The 14,316-nt window shown below is 41.5% G+C and overlaps 1 protein-coding gene across 1 annotated transcript in view; it reads right to left on the bottom strand.

Moving 5' to 3' along the window:
* Positions 1–14,316, bottom strand: part of LOC133611212 (uncharacterized) — a 34,887-nt gene that overhangs the window by 4,277 nt on the left and 16,294 nt on the right. The window contains exons 7-10 of the mRNA XM_061967908.1: positions 4,057–4,174; positions 3,848–3,986; positions 3,632–3,727; positions 3,327–3,416 (exon numbers count right to left, since the gene is read on the bottom strand). Of these exons, the coding sequence (XP_061823892.1) occupies positions 3,327–3,416; positions 3,632–3,727; positions 3,848–3,986; positions 4,057–4,174 (443 nt within the window). The remainder of the gene's footprint in view (positions 1–3,326; positions 3,417–3,631; positions 3,728–3,847; positions 3,987–4,056; positions 4,175–14,316) is intronic.

Here is a 14,316-nt window from a genome sequence, read left to right as displayed (position 1 = left end):
CGTGGCCTCCTACCGGTCGGACGTGCCCGAAACACCTTCCTAGGGAGGCGTTCGGGTGGCATCCTGACCAGATGCCCGAACCACCTCATCTGGCTCCTCTCGATGTGGAGGAGCAGCGGCTTTACTTTGAGCTCCCTCCGAATGACAGAGCTTCTCACCCTATCTCTAAGGGAGAGCCCCGCCACTCGGCGGAGGAAACTCATTTCGGCCGCTTGTACCCGCGATCTTGTCCTTTCGGTCATGACCCAAAGCTCTTGACCATAGGTGAGGATGGGAACGTAGATCGACCGGTAAATCGAGAGCTTTGCCTTCCGGCTCAGCTCCTTCTTCACCACAACGGATCGATACAGCGTCCGCATTACTGAAGACGCCGCACCGATCCGCCTGTCGATCTCACGATCAACTCTTCCCCCACTCGTGAACAAGACTCCGAGGTACTTGAACTCCTCCACTTGGGGCAAGATCTCCTCCCCAACCCGGAGATGGCACTCCACCCTTTTCCGGGAGAGAACCATGGACTCGGACTTGGAGGTGCTGATTCCCATCCCAGTCGCTTCACACTCGGCTGCGAACCGATCCAGTGAGAGCTGAAGATCTTGGCCGGAGGAAGCCATCAGGACCACATCATCTGCAAATAGCAGTGACCTAATCCTGCAGCCACCAAACCAGATCCCCTCAACGCCCTGACTGCGCCTAGAAATTCTGTCCATAAAGGTTATGAACAGAATCGGTGACAAAGGGCAGCCTTGGCGGAGTCCAACCCTCACTGGAAACGTGTCCGACTTACTGCCGGCAATGCGGACCAAGCTCTGACACTGATTATACAGGGAGCGAACTGCCACAATAAGACAGTCCGTTACCCCATACTCTCTGAGCACTCCCCACAGGACTTCCCGGGGTACACGGTCGAATGCCTTCTCCAAGTCCACAAAGCACATGTAGACTGGTTGGGCAAACTCCCATGCACCCTCAAGGACCCTGCCGAGAGTATAGAGCTGGTCCACAGTTCCACGACCAGGACGAAAACCACACTGTTCCTCCTGAATCCGAGGTTCGACTATCCGGCGTAGCCTCCTCTCCAGTACACCTGAATAGACCTTACCGGGAAGGCTGAGGAGTGTGATCCCACGATAGTTGGAACACACCCTCCGGTTCCCCTTCTTAAAGAGAGGAACCACCACCCCGGTCTGCCAATCCAGAGGTACCGCCCCCGATGTCCACGCGATGTTGCAGAGTCTTGTCAACCAAGACAGCCCCACAACATCCAGAGCCTTAAGGAACTCCGGGCGGATCTCATCCACCCCCGGGGCCTTGCCACCGAGGAGCTTTTTAACTACCTCGGCAACCTCAGCCCCAGAAATAGGAGAGCCCACCACAGATTCCCCAGGCCCTGCTTCCTTATAGGAAGACGTGCTGGTAGGATTGAGGAGGTCTTCGAAGTATTCCCTCCACCGATCCACAACATCCGCAGTCGAGGTCAGCAGAGCACCATCCCCACCATACACGGTGTTGACACTGCACTGCTTCCCCTTCCTGAGGCGGCGGATGGTGGTCCAGAATTGCTTCGAAGCCGTCCGGAAGTCTTTTTCCATGGCCTCCCCGAACTCCTCCCATGTCTGAGTTTTTGCCTCCGCGACCGCTGAAGCCGCACACCGCTTGGCCTGTCGGTACCTGTCTGCTGCCTCAGGAGTCCCATGAGCCAAAAGAACCCGATAGGACTCCTTCTTCAGCCTGACGGCATCCCTCACCGCCGGCGTCCACCAACGGGTTCTAGGATTACCGCCACGACAGGCACCAACCACCTTGCGGCCACAGCTCCAATCGGCCGCCTCGACAATAGAGGTACGGAACATTGTCCACTCGGACTCAATGTCCAGCACCTCCCTCGTGACATGTTCAAATAGATATATATATATATATATGTGTGTGTGTGTGTATATATGTTATATTAATAGTAAATATATGTTAGTATATTAATATAATTTATACAGCTATATATATATATATATATATATATTGAATTAAATATTTATAGAGACCATTATTTTATTTATTTACTGTATTATTAATATTCTATATAATGTATGTATATAAAACAGAGTACTGTATACTGTATACAGCAGAAATATTGCTGAGTATATTGTATATATATATATATATACTGTATATATACATGTGTATATATATATATATATATATATATATATATATATACAATATACATATATATATATATATATATATATATATAAATACATATAGAAGTAGCTAAAAAAAACTGCCGACTGCGGCTGGGCGTTATTGTTATAGCTTCACCTTTGTCGTTAGTTTTCAAGCCAAAATGCGTCCATTCTCCTTTTTCTGTCTACACACAGTTTCTGCTTGTAAGTACTCTGTGCGTGTGCGTTGCTAAACATGCGGCATCATGCCTGTTTAAAAATTGTTTTAAAAAAGGGAACCGTATACGTATATATGCACACACACACACACATATATATATATATATATATATTTATATATATGTGTGTGTGTGTGTGTGTGTGTGTGTGTGTGTGTATATATATGTATATATATATATAAGTGTATATATATATGTACATATATGTGTATGTGTGTATATATAAGTAAATATATATATATGTATATATATATGTATATATATATATATATATACACACGTATATGTATGTATGAATGTGTATATGTATATATAAGTGTGTATATATATATATATGTGTGTGTGTGTGTGTGTATATATGTATATGTTATATTAATAGTAAATATATGTTAGTATATTAATATAATGTATACAGCTATATATATATATATATATATATATATATATATATATTGAATTAAATATTTATAGAGACCATTATTTTATTTATTTACTGTATTATTAATATTCTATATAATGTATGTATATAAAACAGAGTGCTGTATACTGTATACAGCAGAAATATTGCTGAGTATATTGTAATAATATATTAACATGTAATATTATTTACTGCTTTTTTATTTGAAATAATTACACAAAAATATTAGTGTGCTACTGTCTTCAATATTTTATTTTATGATTTATTATTAATATTTATGAAATTGCCTTTTCAACATTTTGGTTTGGGAATGACAGTCAGATCTTTCTGGGGGGGGAAAAAGTACCTTTAAAAATAAATATTTTATTCATATAATACTTCAACCTTGCGGGCCAAGATGATTCTGCATTATGTCACCCCCCCCTTAGCACTCTTGATGTCATACAAAATATAATTTCAGTGTTTACTCTGACAGACAAGGGTGACATTTTAGTGGCACAGGTAACTCACCTGGACGTGACTCAGGTAACAGTGGACACGGGTTACAGGCGCCAGATGGAGCGACAGCACTTTGATTTGCTCTTTTTCCACCTGGCTCACCTGTCAGTGCACATCACAGTCATACTGTACTCTACACACTAAGTACACATCTGCTGTACACACTAAGTACAGTACTAATAGTGTACACACTAAGTGCACATCTGCTGTACACACTAAGTACAGTACTAATAGTGTACACACTAAGTACAGTACTAATAGTGTACACACTAAGTACAGTACTAATAGTGTACACAAGCACAGTATCCTGGTCCTACCTGCTCCATGCCAGGAGGACTGAGTGTGCAGAAGTCCAGTGACAAGAAGGACGCCAGCGTGCTCGTGTAGCCCACGTACATGTCAGAGAAAGTTGTCTGCAAGGGGAATTTTCACTTATTTAGTGACCTCCGCCAAGGTTGAAACACACAAAATACTTTTTGTTTTCGCTTATTTGCAGTGGGAACCTGAACCAAGAAGAATAAAAACTTGCGTACGTCGTTTTGTCCGACGAGCTGCACCAGGATGTCGCCCACCAGAGACTTCCAGTGCTCGGCTGACAGTCGCTCCTGCAGGTTGTTCCTGAACAGCAGGTGGCGCTGCAGCAGCCGCTCCACACACGTCGCAAACGCCTCGCTGCGTCACAGCCACAGTTTGCGTGTTGAAAGAGACACGTTTGCTCGCCGTCCGCCGGGAAAACACGTACCGTGAGCTGCTGGTCGGCGGCGGCGGCGGCGGCTTGTACTCGTCGTACAGCGCGGTCAACGTGGACACGTACTCCCACTCCGAGTGGAGGAGCTGCAGTGCCACCTGGTGTCGAGCGTCTGTTTAACACAAGAATCACATTCATTCAGGCAACTGCAGTAAATGGTCGAAATAAAGGAACGTTAAAATAATATACATATATAACATTTATCCATGAAAATATGACGAAGCCGCTGACGGCTTGTTCATTACATTACTTCATAAAACTGCTTTGTCGTACATTCCACTGAATTGCTTTTCATACAATATTATCTAAAAGTTTGTTTTTTATTTTTAAAAGGCCTGTTACATGTTAAAATTGTTTGACTGAGACCCACGTAAGCAAACACTTGGCAACGAATCAATCAATCAATGTTTATTTATATAGCCCTAAATCACAAGTGTCTCAAAGGGCTGCACAAGCCACAACGACATCCTCGGTTCAGATCCCACATCAGGGCATGGAAAAACTCAACCCAGTGGGATGACAATGAGAAACCTTGGAGAGGACCGCAGATGTGGGTGACGACCTCCCCCTACCCCCGCTAGGGGGAGACCGGGTGCAATGGACGTCGAGTGGGTCTAGCATAATATTGTGAAAGTCCAGTCCATAGTGGATCTAACATAATATTGTGAAAGTCCAGTCCATAGTGGATCTAACATAATAGTGAGAGTCCAGTCCATAGTGGATCTAACATAATATTGTGAAAGTCCAGTCCATAGTGGATCTACCATAATAGTGTGAGAGTCCAGTCCATAGTGGGTCTAGCATAATATTGTGAAAGTCCAGTCCATAGTGGATCTAACATAATAGTGAGAGTCCAGTCCATAGTGAATCCAACATAATAGTGAGAGTGCAGTCCATAGTGGATCTAACATACTAGTGAGAGTCCAGTCCATAGTGGATCTAACATAATAGTGAGAGTCCAGTCCATAGTGGATCTAACATAATAGTGAGAGTCCAGTCCATAATGGATCTAACATAATAGTGAGAGTCCAGTCCATAGTGGATCTAACATAATAGTGAGAGTCCAGTCCATAGTGGATCTAACGTAATAGTGAGAGTCCAGTCCATAGTGGATCTAACATAATATTGTGAAAGTCCAGTCCATAGTGGATCTACCATAATAGTGTGAGAGTCCAGTCCATAGTGGGTCTAGCATAATATTGTGAAAGTCCAGTCCATAGTGGATCTAGCATAATAGTGAGAGTCCAGTCCATAGTGAATCCAACATAATAGTGAGAGTGCAGTCCATAGTGGATCTAACATACTAGTGAGAGTCCAGTCCATAGTGGATCTAACATAATAGTGAGAGTCCAGTCCATAATGGATCTAACATAATAGTGAGAGTCCAGTCCATAGTGGATCTAACATAATAGTGAGAGTCCAGTCCATAGTGGATCTAACGTAATAGTGAGAGTCCAGTCCATAGTGGATCTAACATAATAGCGAGAGTCCAGTCCATCGTGGATCTAACATAATAGTGAGAGTCCAGTCCATAGAGGATCTAACATAATAGTGAGAGTCCAGTCCATCGTGGATCTAACATAACAGTGAGAGTCCAGTCCATAGTGGATCTAACATAATAGTGAGAGTGCAGTCCATAGTGGATCTAACATAATATTGTGAAAGTCCAGTCCATAGTGGATCTAACATAATAGTGAGAGTCCAGTCCATAGTGGATCTAACATAATATTGTGAAAGTCCAGTCCATAGTGGATCTACCATAATAGTGTGAGAGTCCAGTCCATAGTGGGTCTAGCATAATATTGTGAAAGTCCAGTCCATAGTGGATCTAACATAATATTGTGAAAGTCCAGTCCATAGTGGATCTAACATAATAGTGAGAGTCCAGTCCATAGTGGATCTAACATAATATTGTGAAAGTCCAGTCCATAGTGGATCTACCATAATAGTGTGAGAGTCCAGTCCATAGTGGGTCTAGCATAATATTGTGAAAGTCCAGTCCATAGTGGATCTAACATAATAGTGAGAGTCCAGTCCATAGTGAATCCAACATAATAGTGAGAGTGCAGTCCATAGTGGATCTAACATACTAGTGAGAGTCCAGTCCATAGTGGATCTAACATAATAGTGAGAGTCCAGTCCATACTGGATCTAACATAATAGTGAGAGTCCAGTCCATAATGGATCTAACATAATAGTGAGAGTCCAGTCCATAGTGGATCTAACATAATAGTGAGAGTCCAGTCCATAGTGGATCTAACGTAATAGTGAGAGTCCAGTCCATAGTGGATCTACCATAATAGCGAGAGTCCAGTCCATCGTGGATCTAACATAATAGTGAGAGTCCAGTCCATAGAGGATCTAACATAATAGTGAGAGTCCAGTCCATCGTGGATCTAACATAACAGTGAGAGTCCAGTCCATAGTGGATCTAACATAATAGTGAGAGTGCAGTCCATAGTGGATCTAACATAATAGTGAGAGTCCAGTCCATAGTGGATCTAACATAATATTGTGAAAGTCCAGTCCATAGTGGATCTAACATAATAGTGTGAGAGTCCAGTCCATAGTGGGTCTAGCATAATATTGTGAAAGTCCAGTCCATAGTGGATCTAACATAATAGTGAGAGTCCAGTCCATAGTGAATCCAACATAATAGTGAGAGTGCAGTCCATAGTGGATCTAACATAATAGTGAGAGTCCAGTCCATAGTGGATCTAACATAATAGTGAGAGTCCAGTCCATAGTGGATCCAACATAATAGTGAGAGTCCAGTCCATAATGGATCTAACATAATAGTGAGAGTCCAGTCCATAGTGGATCCAACATAATAGTGAGAGTCCAGTCCATAGTGGATCTAACGTAATAGTGAGAGTCCAGTCCATAGTGGATCTAACATAATAGCGAGAGTCCAGTCCATCGTGGATCTAACATAATAGTGAGAGTCCAGTCCATAGAGGATCTAACATAATAGTGAGAGTCCAGTCCATCGTGGATCTAACATAACAGTGAGAGTCCAGTCCATAGTGGATCTAACATAATAGTGAGAGTGCAGTCCATAGTGGATCTAACATAATAGTGAGAGTCCAGTCCATAGTGGATCTAACATAATATTGTGAAAGTCCAGTCCATAGTGGATCTAACATAATAGTGTGAGAGTCCAGTCCATAGTGGGTCTAGCATAATATTGTGAAAGTCCAGTCCATAGTGGATCTAACATAATAGTGAGAGTCCAGTCCATAGTGAATCCAACATAATAGTGAGAGTGCAGTCCATAGTGGATCTAACATAATAGTGAGAGTCCAGTCCATAGTGGATCTAACATAATAGTGAGAGTCCAGTCCATAGTGGATCTAACATAATAGTGAGAGTCCAGTCCATAATGGATCTAACATAATAGTGAGAGTCCAGTCCATAGTGGATCCAACATAATAGTGAGAGTCCAGTCCATAGTGGATCTAACGTAATAGTGAGAGTCCAGTCCATAGTGGATCTAACATAATAGCGAGAGTCCAGTCCATCGTGGATCTAACATAATAGTGAGAGTCCAGTCCATAGAGGATCTAACATAATAGTGAGAGTCCAGTCCATCGTGGATCTAACATAACAGTGAGAGTCCAGTCCATAGTGGATCTAACATAATAGTGAGAGTGCAGTCCATAGTGGATCTAACATAATAGTGAGAGTCCAGTCCATAGTGGATCTAACATAATAGTGAGAGTCCAGTCCATAGTGAATCTAACATAATAGTGAGAGTGCAGTCCATAGTGGATCTAACATAATAGTGAGAGTCCAGTCCATAGTGGATCTAACATAATAGTGAGAGTCCAGTCCATAGTGAATCTAACATAATAGTGAGAGTGCAGTCCATAGTAGATCTAACATAATAGTGAGAGTCCAGTCCATAGTGGATCTAACATAATAGTGAGAGTCCAGTCCATAGTGGATCTAACATAATATTGTGAGAGTCCAGTCCATAGTGGATCCAACATAATAGTGAGAGTCCAGTCCATAGTGAATCTAACATAATAGTGAGAGTCCAGTCCATAGTGGATCTAACATAATATTGTGAAAGTCCAGTCCATAGTGGATCTAACATAATAGTGTGAGAGTCCAGTCCATAGTGGGTCTAGCATAATATTGTGAAAGTCCAGTCCATAGTGGATCTAACATAATAGTGAGAGTCCAGTCCATAGTGAATCTAACATAATAGTGAGAGTGCAGTCCATAGTGGATCTAACATAATAGTGAGAGTCGAGTCCATAGTGGATCTAACATAATAGTGAGAGTCCAGTCCATAGTGGATCTAACATAATAGTGAGAGTCCAGTCCATAATGGATCTAACATAATAGTGAGAGTCCAGTCCATAGTGGATCTAACATAATAGTGAGAGTCCAGTCCATAGTGGATCTAACGTAATAGTGAGAGTCCAGTCCATAGTGGATCTAACATAATAGCGAGAGTCCAGTCCATCGTGGATCTAACATAATAGTGAGAGTCCAGTCCATAGAGGATCTAACATAATAGTGAGAGTCCAGTCCATCGTGGATCTAACATAACAGTGAGAGTCCAGTCCATAGTGGATCTAACATAATAGTGAGAGTGCAGTCCATAGTGGATCTAACATAATAGTGAGAGTCCAGTCCATAGTGGATCTAACATAATATTGTGAGAGTCCAGTCCATAGTGGATCTAACATAATAGTGAGAGTCCAGTCCATAGTGGATCTAACATAATAGTGAGAGTCCAGTCCATAGTGAATCTAACATAATAGTGAGAGTGCAGTCCATAGTGGATCTAACATAATAGTGAGAGTCCAGTCCATAGTGGATCTAACATAATAGTGAGAGTCCAGTCCATCGTGGATCTAACATAACAGTGAGAGTCCAGTCCATAGTGGATCTAACATAATAGTGAGAGTGCAGTCCATAGTGGATCTAACATAATAGTGAGAGTCCAGTCCATAGTGGATCTAACATAATAGTGGGAGTCCAGTCCATAGTGGATCTAACATAATAGTGAGAGTCCAGTCCATAGGGAATCTAACATAATAGTGAGAGTGCAGTCCATAGTGGATCCAACATAATAGTGAGCGTCCAGTCCATAGTGGATCTAACATAATAGTGAGAGTCCAGTCCATTGTGAATCTAACATAATAGTGAGAGTGCAGTCCATAGTGGATCTAACATAATAGTGAGAGTCCAGTCCATAGTGGATCTAACATAATAGTGAGAGTCCAGTCCATAGTGGATCTAACATAATATTGTGAAAGTCCAGTCCATAGTGGATCTAACATAATAGTGTGAGAGTCCAGTCCATAGTGGGTCTAGCATAATATTGTGAAAGTCCAGTCCATAGTGGATCTAACATAATAGTGAGAGTCCAGTCCATAGTGAATCCAACATAATAGTGAGAGTGCAGTCCATAGTGGATCTAACATAATAGTGAGAGTCCAGTCCATAATGGATCTAACATAATAGTGAGAGTCCAGTCCATAGTGGATCTAACATAATAGTGAGAGTCCAGTCCATAATGGATCTAACATAATAGTGAGAGTCCAGTCCATAGTGGATCTAACATAATAGTGAGAGTCCAGTCCATAGTGGATCTAACGTAATAGTGAGAGTCCAGTCCATAGTGGATCTAACATAATAGCGAGAGTCCAGTCCATCGTGGATCTAACATAATAGTGAGAGTCCAGTCCATAGAGGATCTAACATAATAGTGAGAGTCTAGTCCATCGTGGATCTAACATAACAGTGAGAGTCAAGTCCATAGTGGATCTAACATAATAGTGAGAGTGCAGTCCATAGTGGATCTAACATAATAGTGAGAGTCCAGTCCATAGTGGATCTAACATAATATTGTGAAAGTCCAGTCCATAGTGGATCTAACATAATAGTGTGAGAGTCCATAATATCTAACATAATATTGTGAAAGTCCAGTCCATAGTGGATCTAACATAATAGTGAGAGTCCAGTCCATAGTGAATCCAACATAATAGTGAGAGTGCAGTCCATAGTGGATCTAACATAATAGTGAGAGTCCAGTCCATAGTGGATCTAACATAATAGTGAGAGTCCAGTCCATAGTGGATCTAACATAATAGTGAGAGTCCAGTCCATAATGGATCTAACATAATAGTGAGAGTCCAGTCCATAGTGGATCTAACATAATAGTGAGAGTCCAGTCCATAGTGGATCTAACGTAATAGTGAGAGTCCAGTCCATAGTGGATCTAACATAATAGCGAGAGTCCAGTCCATCGTGGATCTAACATAATAGTGAGAGTCCAGTCCATAGAGGATCTAACATAATAGTGAGAGTCCAGTCCATCGTGGATCTAACATAATAGTGAGAGTCCAGTCCATAATGGATCTAACATAATAGTGAGAGTGCAGTCCATAGTGGATCTAACATAATAGTGAGAGTCCAGTCCATAGTGGATCTAACGTAATAGTGAGAGTCCAGTCCATAGTGGATCTAACATAATAGCGAGAGTCCAGTCCATCGTGGATCTAACATAATAGTGAGAGTCCAGTCCATAGAGGATCTAACATAATAGTGAGAGTCCAGTCCATCGTGGATCTAACATAACAGTGAGAGTCCAGTCCATAGTGGATCTAACATAATAGTGAGAGTGCAGTCCATAGTGGATCTAACATAATAGTGAGAGTCCAGTCCATAGTGGATCTAACATAATATTGTGAGAGTCCAGTCCATAGTGGATCTAACATAATAGTGAGAGTCCAGTCCATAGTGAATCTAACATAATAGTGAGAGTGCAGTCCATAGTGGATCTAACATAATAGTGAGAGTCCAGTCCATAGTGGATCTAACATAATAGTGAGAGTCCAGTCCATAGTGGATCTAACATAATAGTGAGAGTGCAGTCCATAGTAGATCTAACATAATAGTGAGAGTCCAGTCCATAGTGGATCTAACATAATAGTGAGAGTGCAGTCCATAGTGGATCTAACATAATAGTGAGAGTGCAGTCCATAGTGGATCTAACATAATAGTGAGAGTCCAGTCCATAGTGGATCTAACATAATATTGTGAGAGTTCAGTCCATAGTGGATCCAACATAATAGTGAGAGTCCAGTCCATAGTGAATCTAACATAATAGTGAGAGTCCAGTCCATAGTGGATCTAACATAATAGTGAGAGTCCAGTCCATAGTGGATCTAACATAATATTGTGAAAGTCCAGTCCATAGTGGATCTAACATAATAGTGTGAGAGTCCAGTCCATAGTGGGTCTAGCATAATATTGTGAAAGTCCAGTCCATAGTGGATCTAACATAATAGTGAGAGTCCAGTCCATAGTGAATCCAACATAATAGTGAGAGTGCAGTCCATAGTGGATCTAACATAATAGTGAGAGTCCAGTCCATAGTGGATCTAACATAATAGTGAGAGTCCAGTCCATAGTGGATCTAACATAATAGTGAGAGTCCAGTCCATAATGGATCTAACATAATAGTGAGAGTCCAGTCCATAGTGGATCTAACATAATAGTGAGAGTCCAGTCCATAGTGGATCTAACGTAATAGTGAGAGTCCAGTCCATAGTGGATCTAACATAATAGCGAGAGTCCAGTCCATCGTGGATCTAACATAATAGTGAGAGTCCAGTCCATAGAGGATCTAACATAATAGTGAGAGTCCAGTCCATCGTGGATCTAACATAACAGTGAGAGTCCAGTCCATAGTGGATCTAACATAATAGTGAGAGTGCAGTCCATAGTGGATCTAACATAATAGTGAGAGTCCAGTCCATAGTGGATCTAACATAATATTGTGAGAGTCCAGTCCATAGTGGATCTAACATAATAGTGAGAGTCCAGTCCATAGTGAATCTAACATAATAGTGAGAGTGCAGTCCATAGTGGATCTAACATAATAGTGAGAGTCCAGTCCATAGTGGATCTAACATAATAGTGAGAGTCCAGTCCATAGTGGATCTAACATAATAGTGAGAGTCCAGTCCATAGTGGATCTAACATAATAGTGAGAGTGCAGTCCATAGTAGAGCTAACATAATAGTGAGAGTCCAGTCCATAGTGGATCTAACATAATAGTGAGAGTCCAGTCCATAGTGGATCTAACATAATATTGTGAGAGTCCAGTCCATAGTGGATCCAACATAATAGTGAGAGTCCAGTCCATAGTGAATCTAACATAATAGTGAGAGTGCAGTCCATAGTGGATCTAACATAATAGTGAGAGTCCAGTCCATAGTGGATCTAACATAATATTGTGAAAGTCCAGTCCATAGTGGATCTAACATAATAGTGTGAGAGTCCAGTCCATAGTGGGTCTAGCATAATATTGTGAAAGTCCAGTCCATAGTGGATCTAACATAATAGTGAGAGTCCAGTCCATAGTGAATCTAACATAATAGTGAGAGTGCAGTCCATAGTGGATCTAACATAATAGTGAGAGTCCAGTCCATAGTGGATCTAACATAATAGTGAGAGTCCAGTCCATAGTGGATCTAACATAATAGTGAGAGTCCAGTCCATAATGGATCTAACATAATAGTGAGAGTCCAGTCCATAGTGGATCTAACATAATAGTGAGAGTCCAGTCCATAGTGGATCTAACGTAATAGTGAGAGTCCAGTCCATAGTGGATCTAACATAATAGCGAGAGTCCAGTCCATCGTGGATCTAACATAATAGTGAGAGTCCAGTCCATAGAGGATCTAACATAATAGTGAGAGTCCAGTCCATCGTGGATCTAACATAACAGTGAGAGTCCAGTCCATAGTGGATCTAACATAATAGTGAGAGTGCAGTCCATAGTGGATCTAACATAATAGTGAGAGTCCAGTCCATAGTGGATCTAACATAATATTGTGAGAGTCCAGTCCATAGTGGATCTAACATAATAGTGAGAGTCCAGTCCATAGTGGATCTAACATAATAGTGAGAGTCCAGTCCATAGTGAATCTAACATAATAGTGAGAGTGCAGTCCATAGTGGATCTAACATAATAGTGAGAGTCCAGTCCATAGTGGATCTAACATAATAGTGAGAGTCCAGTCCATCGTGGATCTAACATAACAGTGAGAGTCCAGTCCATAGTGGATCTAACATAATAGTGAGAGTGCAGTCCATAGTGGATCTAACATAATAGTGAGAGTCCAGTCCATAGTTGATCCAACATAATAGTGAGAGTCCAGTCCATAGTGGATCCAACATAATAGTGAGAGTGCAGTCCATAGTGGATCTAACATAATAGTGAGAGTCCAGTCCATAGTGGATCTAACATAATAGTGAGAGTGCAGTCCATAGTGGATCTAACATAATAGTGAGAGTCCAGTCCATAGTGGATCCAACATAATAGTGAGAGTCCAGTCCATAGTGGATCTAACATAATAGTGAGAGTCCAGTCCATAGTGGATCTAACATAATAGTGAGAGTCCAGTCCATAGTGGATCTAACATAATAGTGAGAGTGCAGTCCATAGTGGATCTAACATAATAGTAAGAGTCCAGTCCATAGTGGATCTAACATAATAGTGAGAGTCCAGTCCATAGTGGATCTAACATAATAGTGAGAGTCCAGGCCATAGTGGATCTAACATAATAGTGAGAGTCCAGTCCATAGTGGATCTAACATAATAGTGAGAGTCCAGTCCATAGTGGATCTAACATAATAGTGAGAGTGCAGTCCATAGTGGATCCAACATAATAGTGAGAGTCCAGTCCATAGTGGATCTAACATAATAGTGAGAGTCCAGTCCATAGTGGATCTAACATAATAGTGAGAGTCCAGTCCATAGGGGATCTAACATAATAGTGAGAGTCCAGTCCATAGTGGATCTAACATAATAGTGAGAGTGCAGTCCATAGTGGATCTAACATAATAGTGAGAGTCCAGTCCATAGTGGATCTAACATAATAGTGAGAGTCCAGTCCATAGTGGATCTAACATAATAGTGAGAGTGCAGTCCATAGTGGATCTAACATAATAGTGAGAGTCCAGTCCATAGTGGATCTAACATAATAGTGAGAGTCCAGTCCATAGTGGATCTAACATAATAGTGAGAGTCCAGTCCATAGTGGATCTAACATAATATTGTGAGAGTCCAGTCCATAGTGGATCTAACATAATAGTGAGAGTCCAGTCCATAGTGAATCTAACATAATAGTGAGAGTCCAGTCCATAGTGGATCTAACATAATATTGTGAGAGTCCAGTCCATAGTGGATCTAACATAATAGTGAGAGTCCAGTCCATAGTGGAT

The sequence above is a fragment of the Nerophis lumbriciformis genome, linkage group LG08, assembly GCF_033978685.3.
Source record: "Nerophis lumbriciformis linkage group LG08, RoL_Nlum_v2.1, whole genome shotgun sequence".
NCBI lineage: Eukaryota > Metazoa > Chordata > Actinopteri > Syngnathiformes > Syngnathidae > Nerophis > Nerophis lumbriciformis.
The sequence above is the reverse complement of the archived record's forward strand: the minus strand, read 5'-3'. Positions and strand labels throughout refer to the sequence as shown.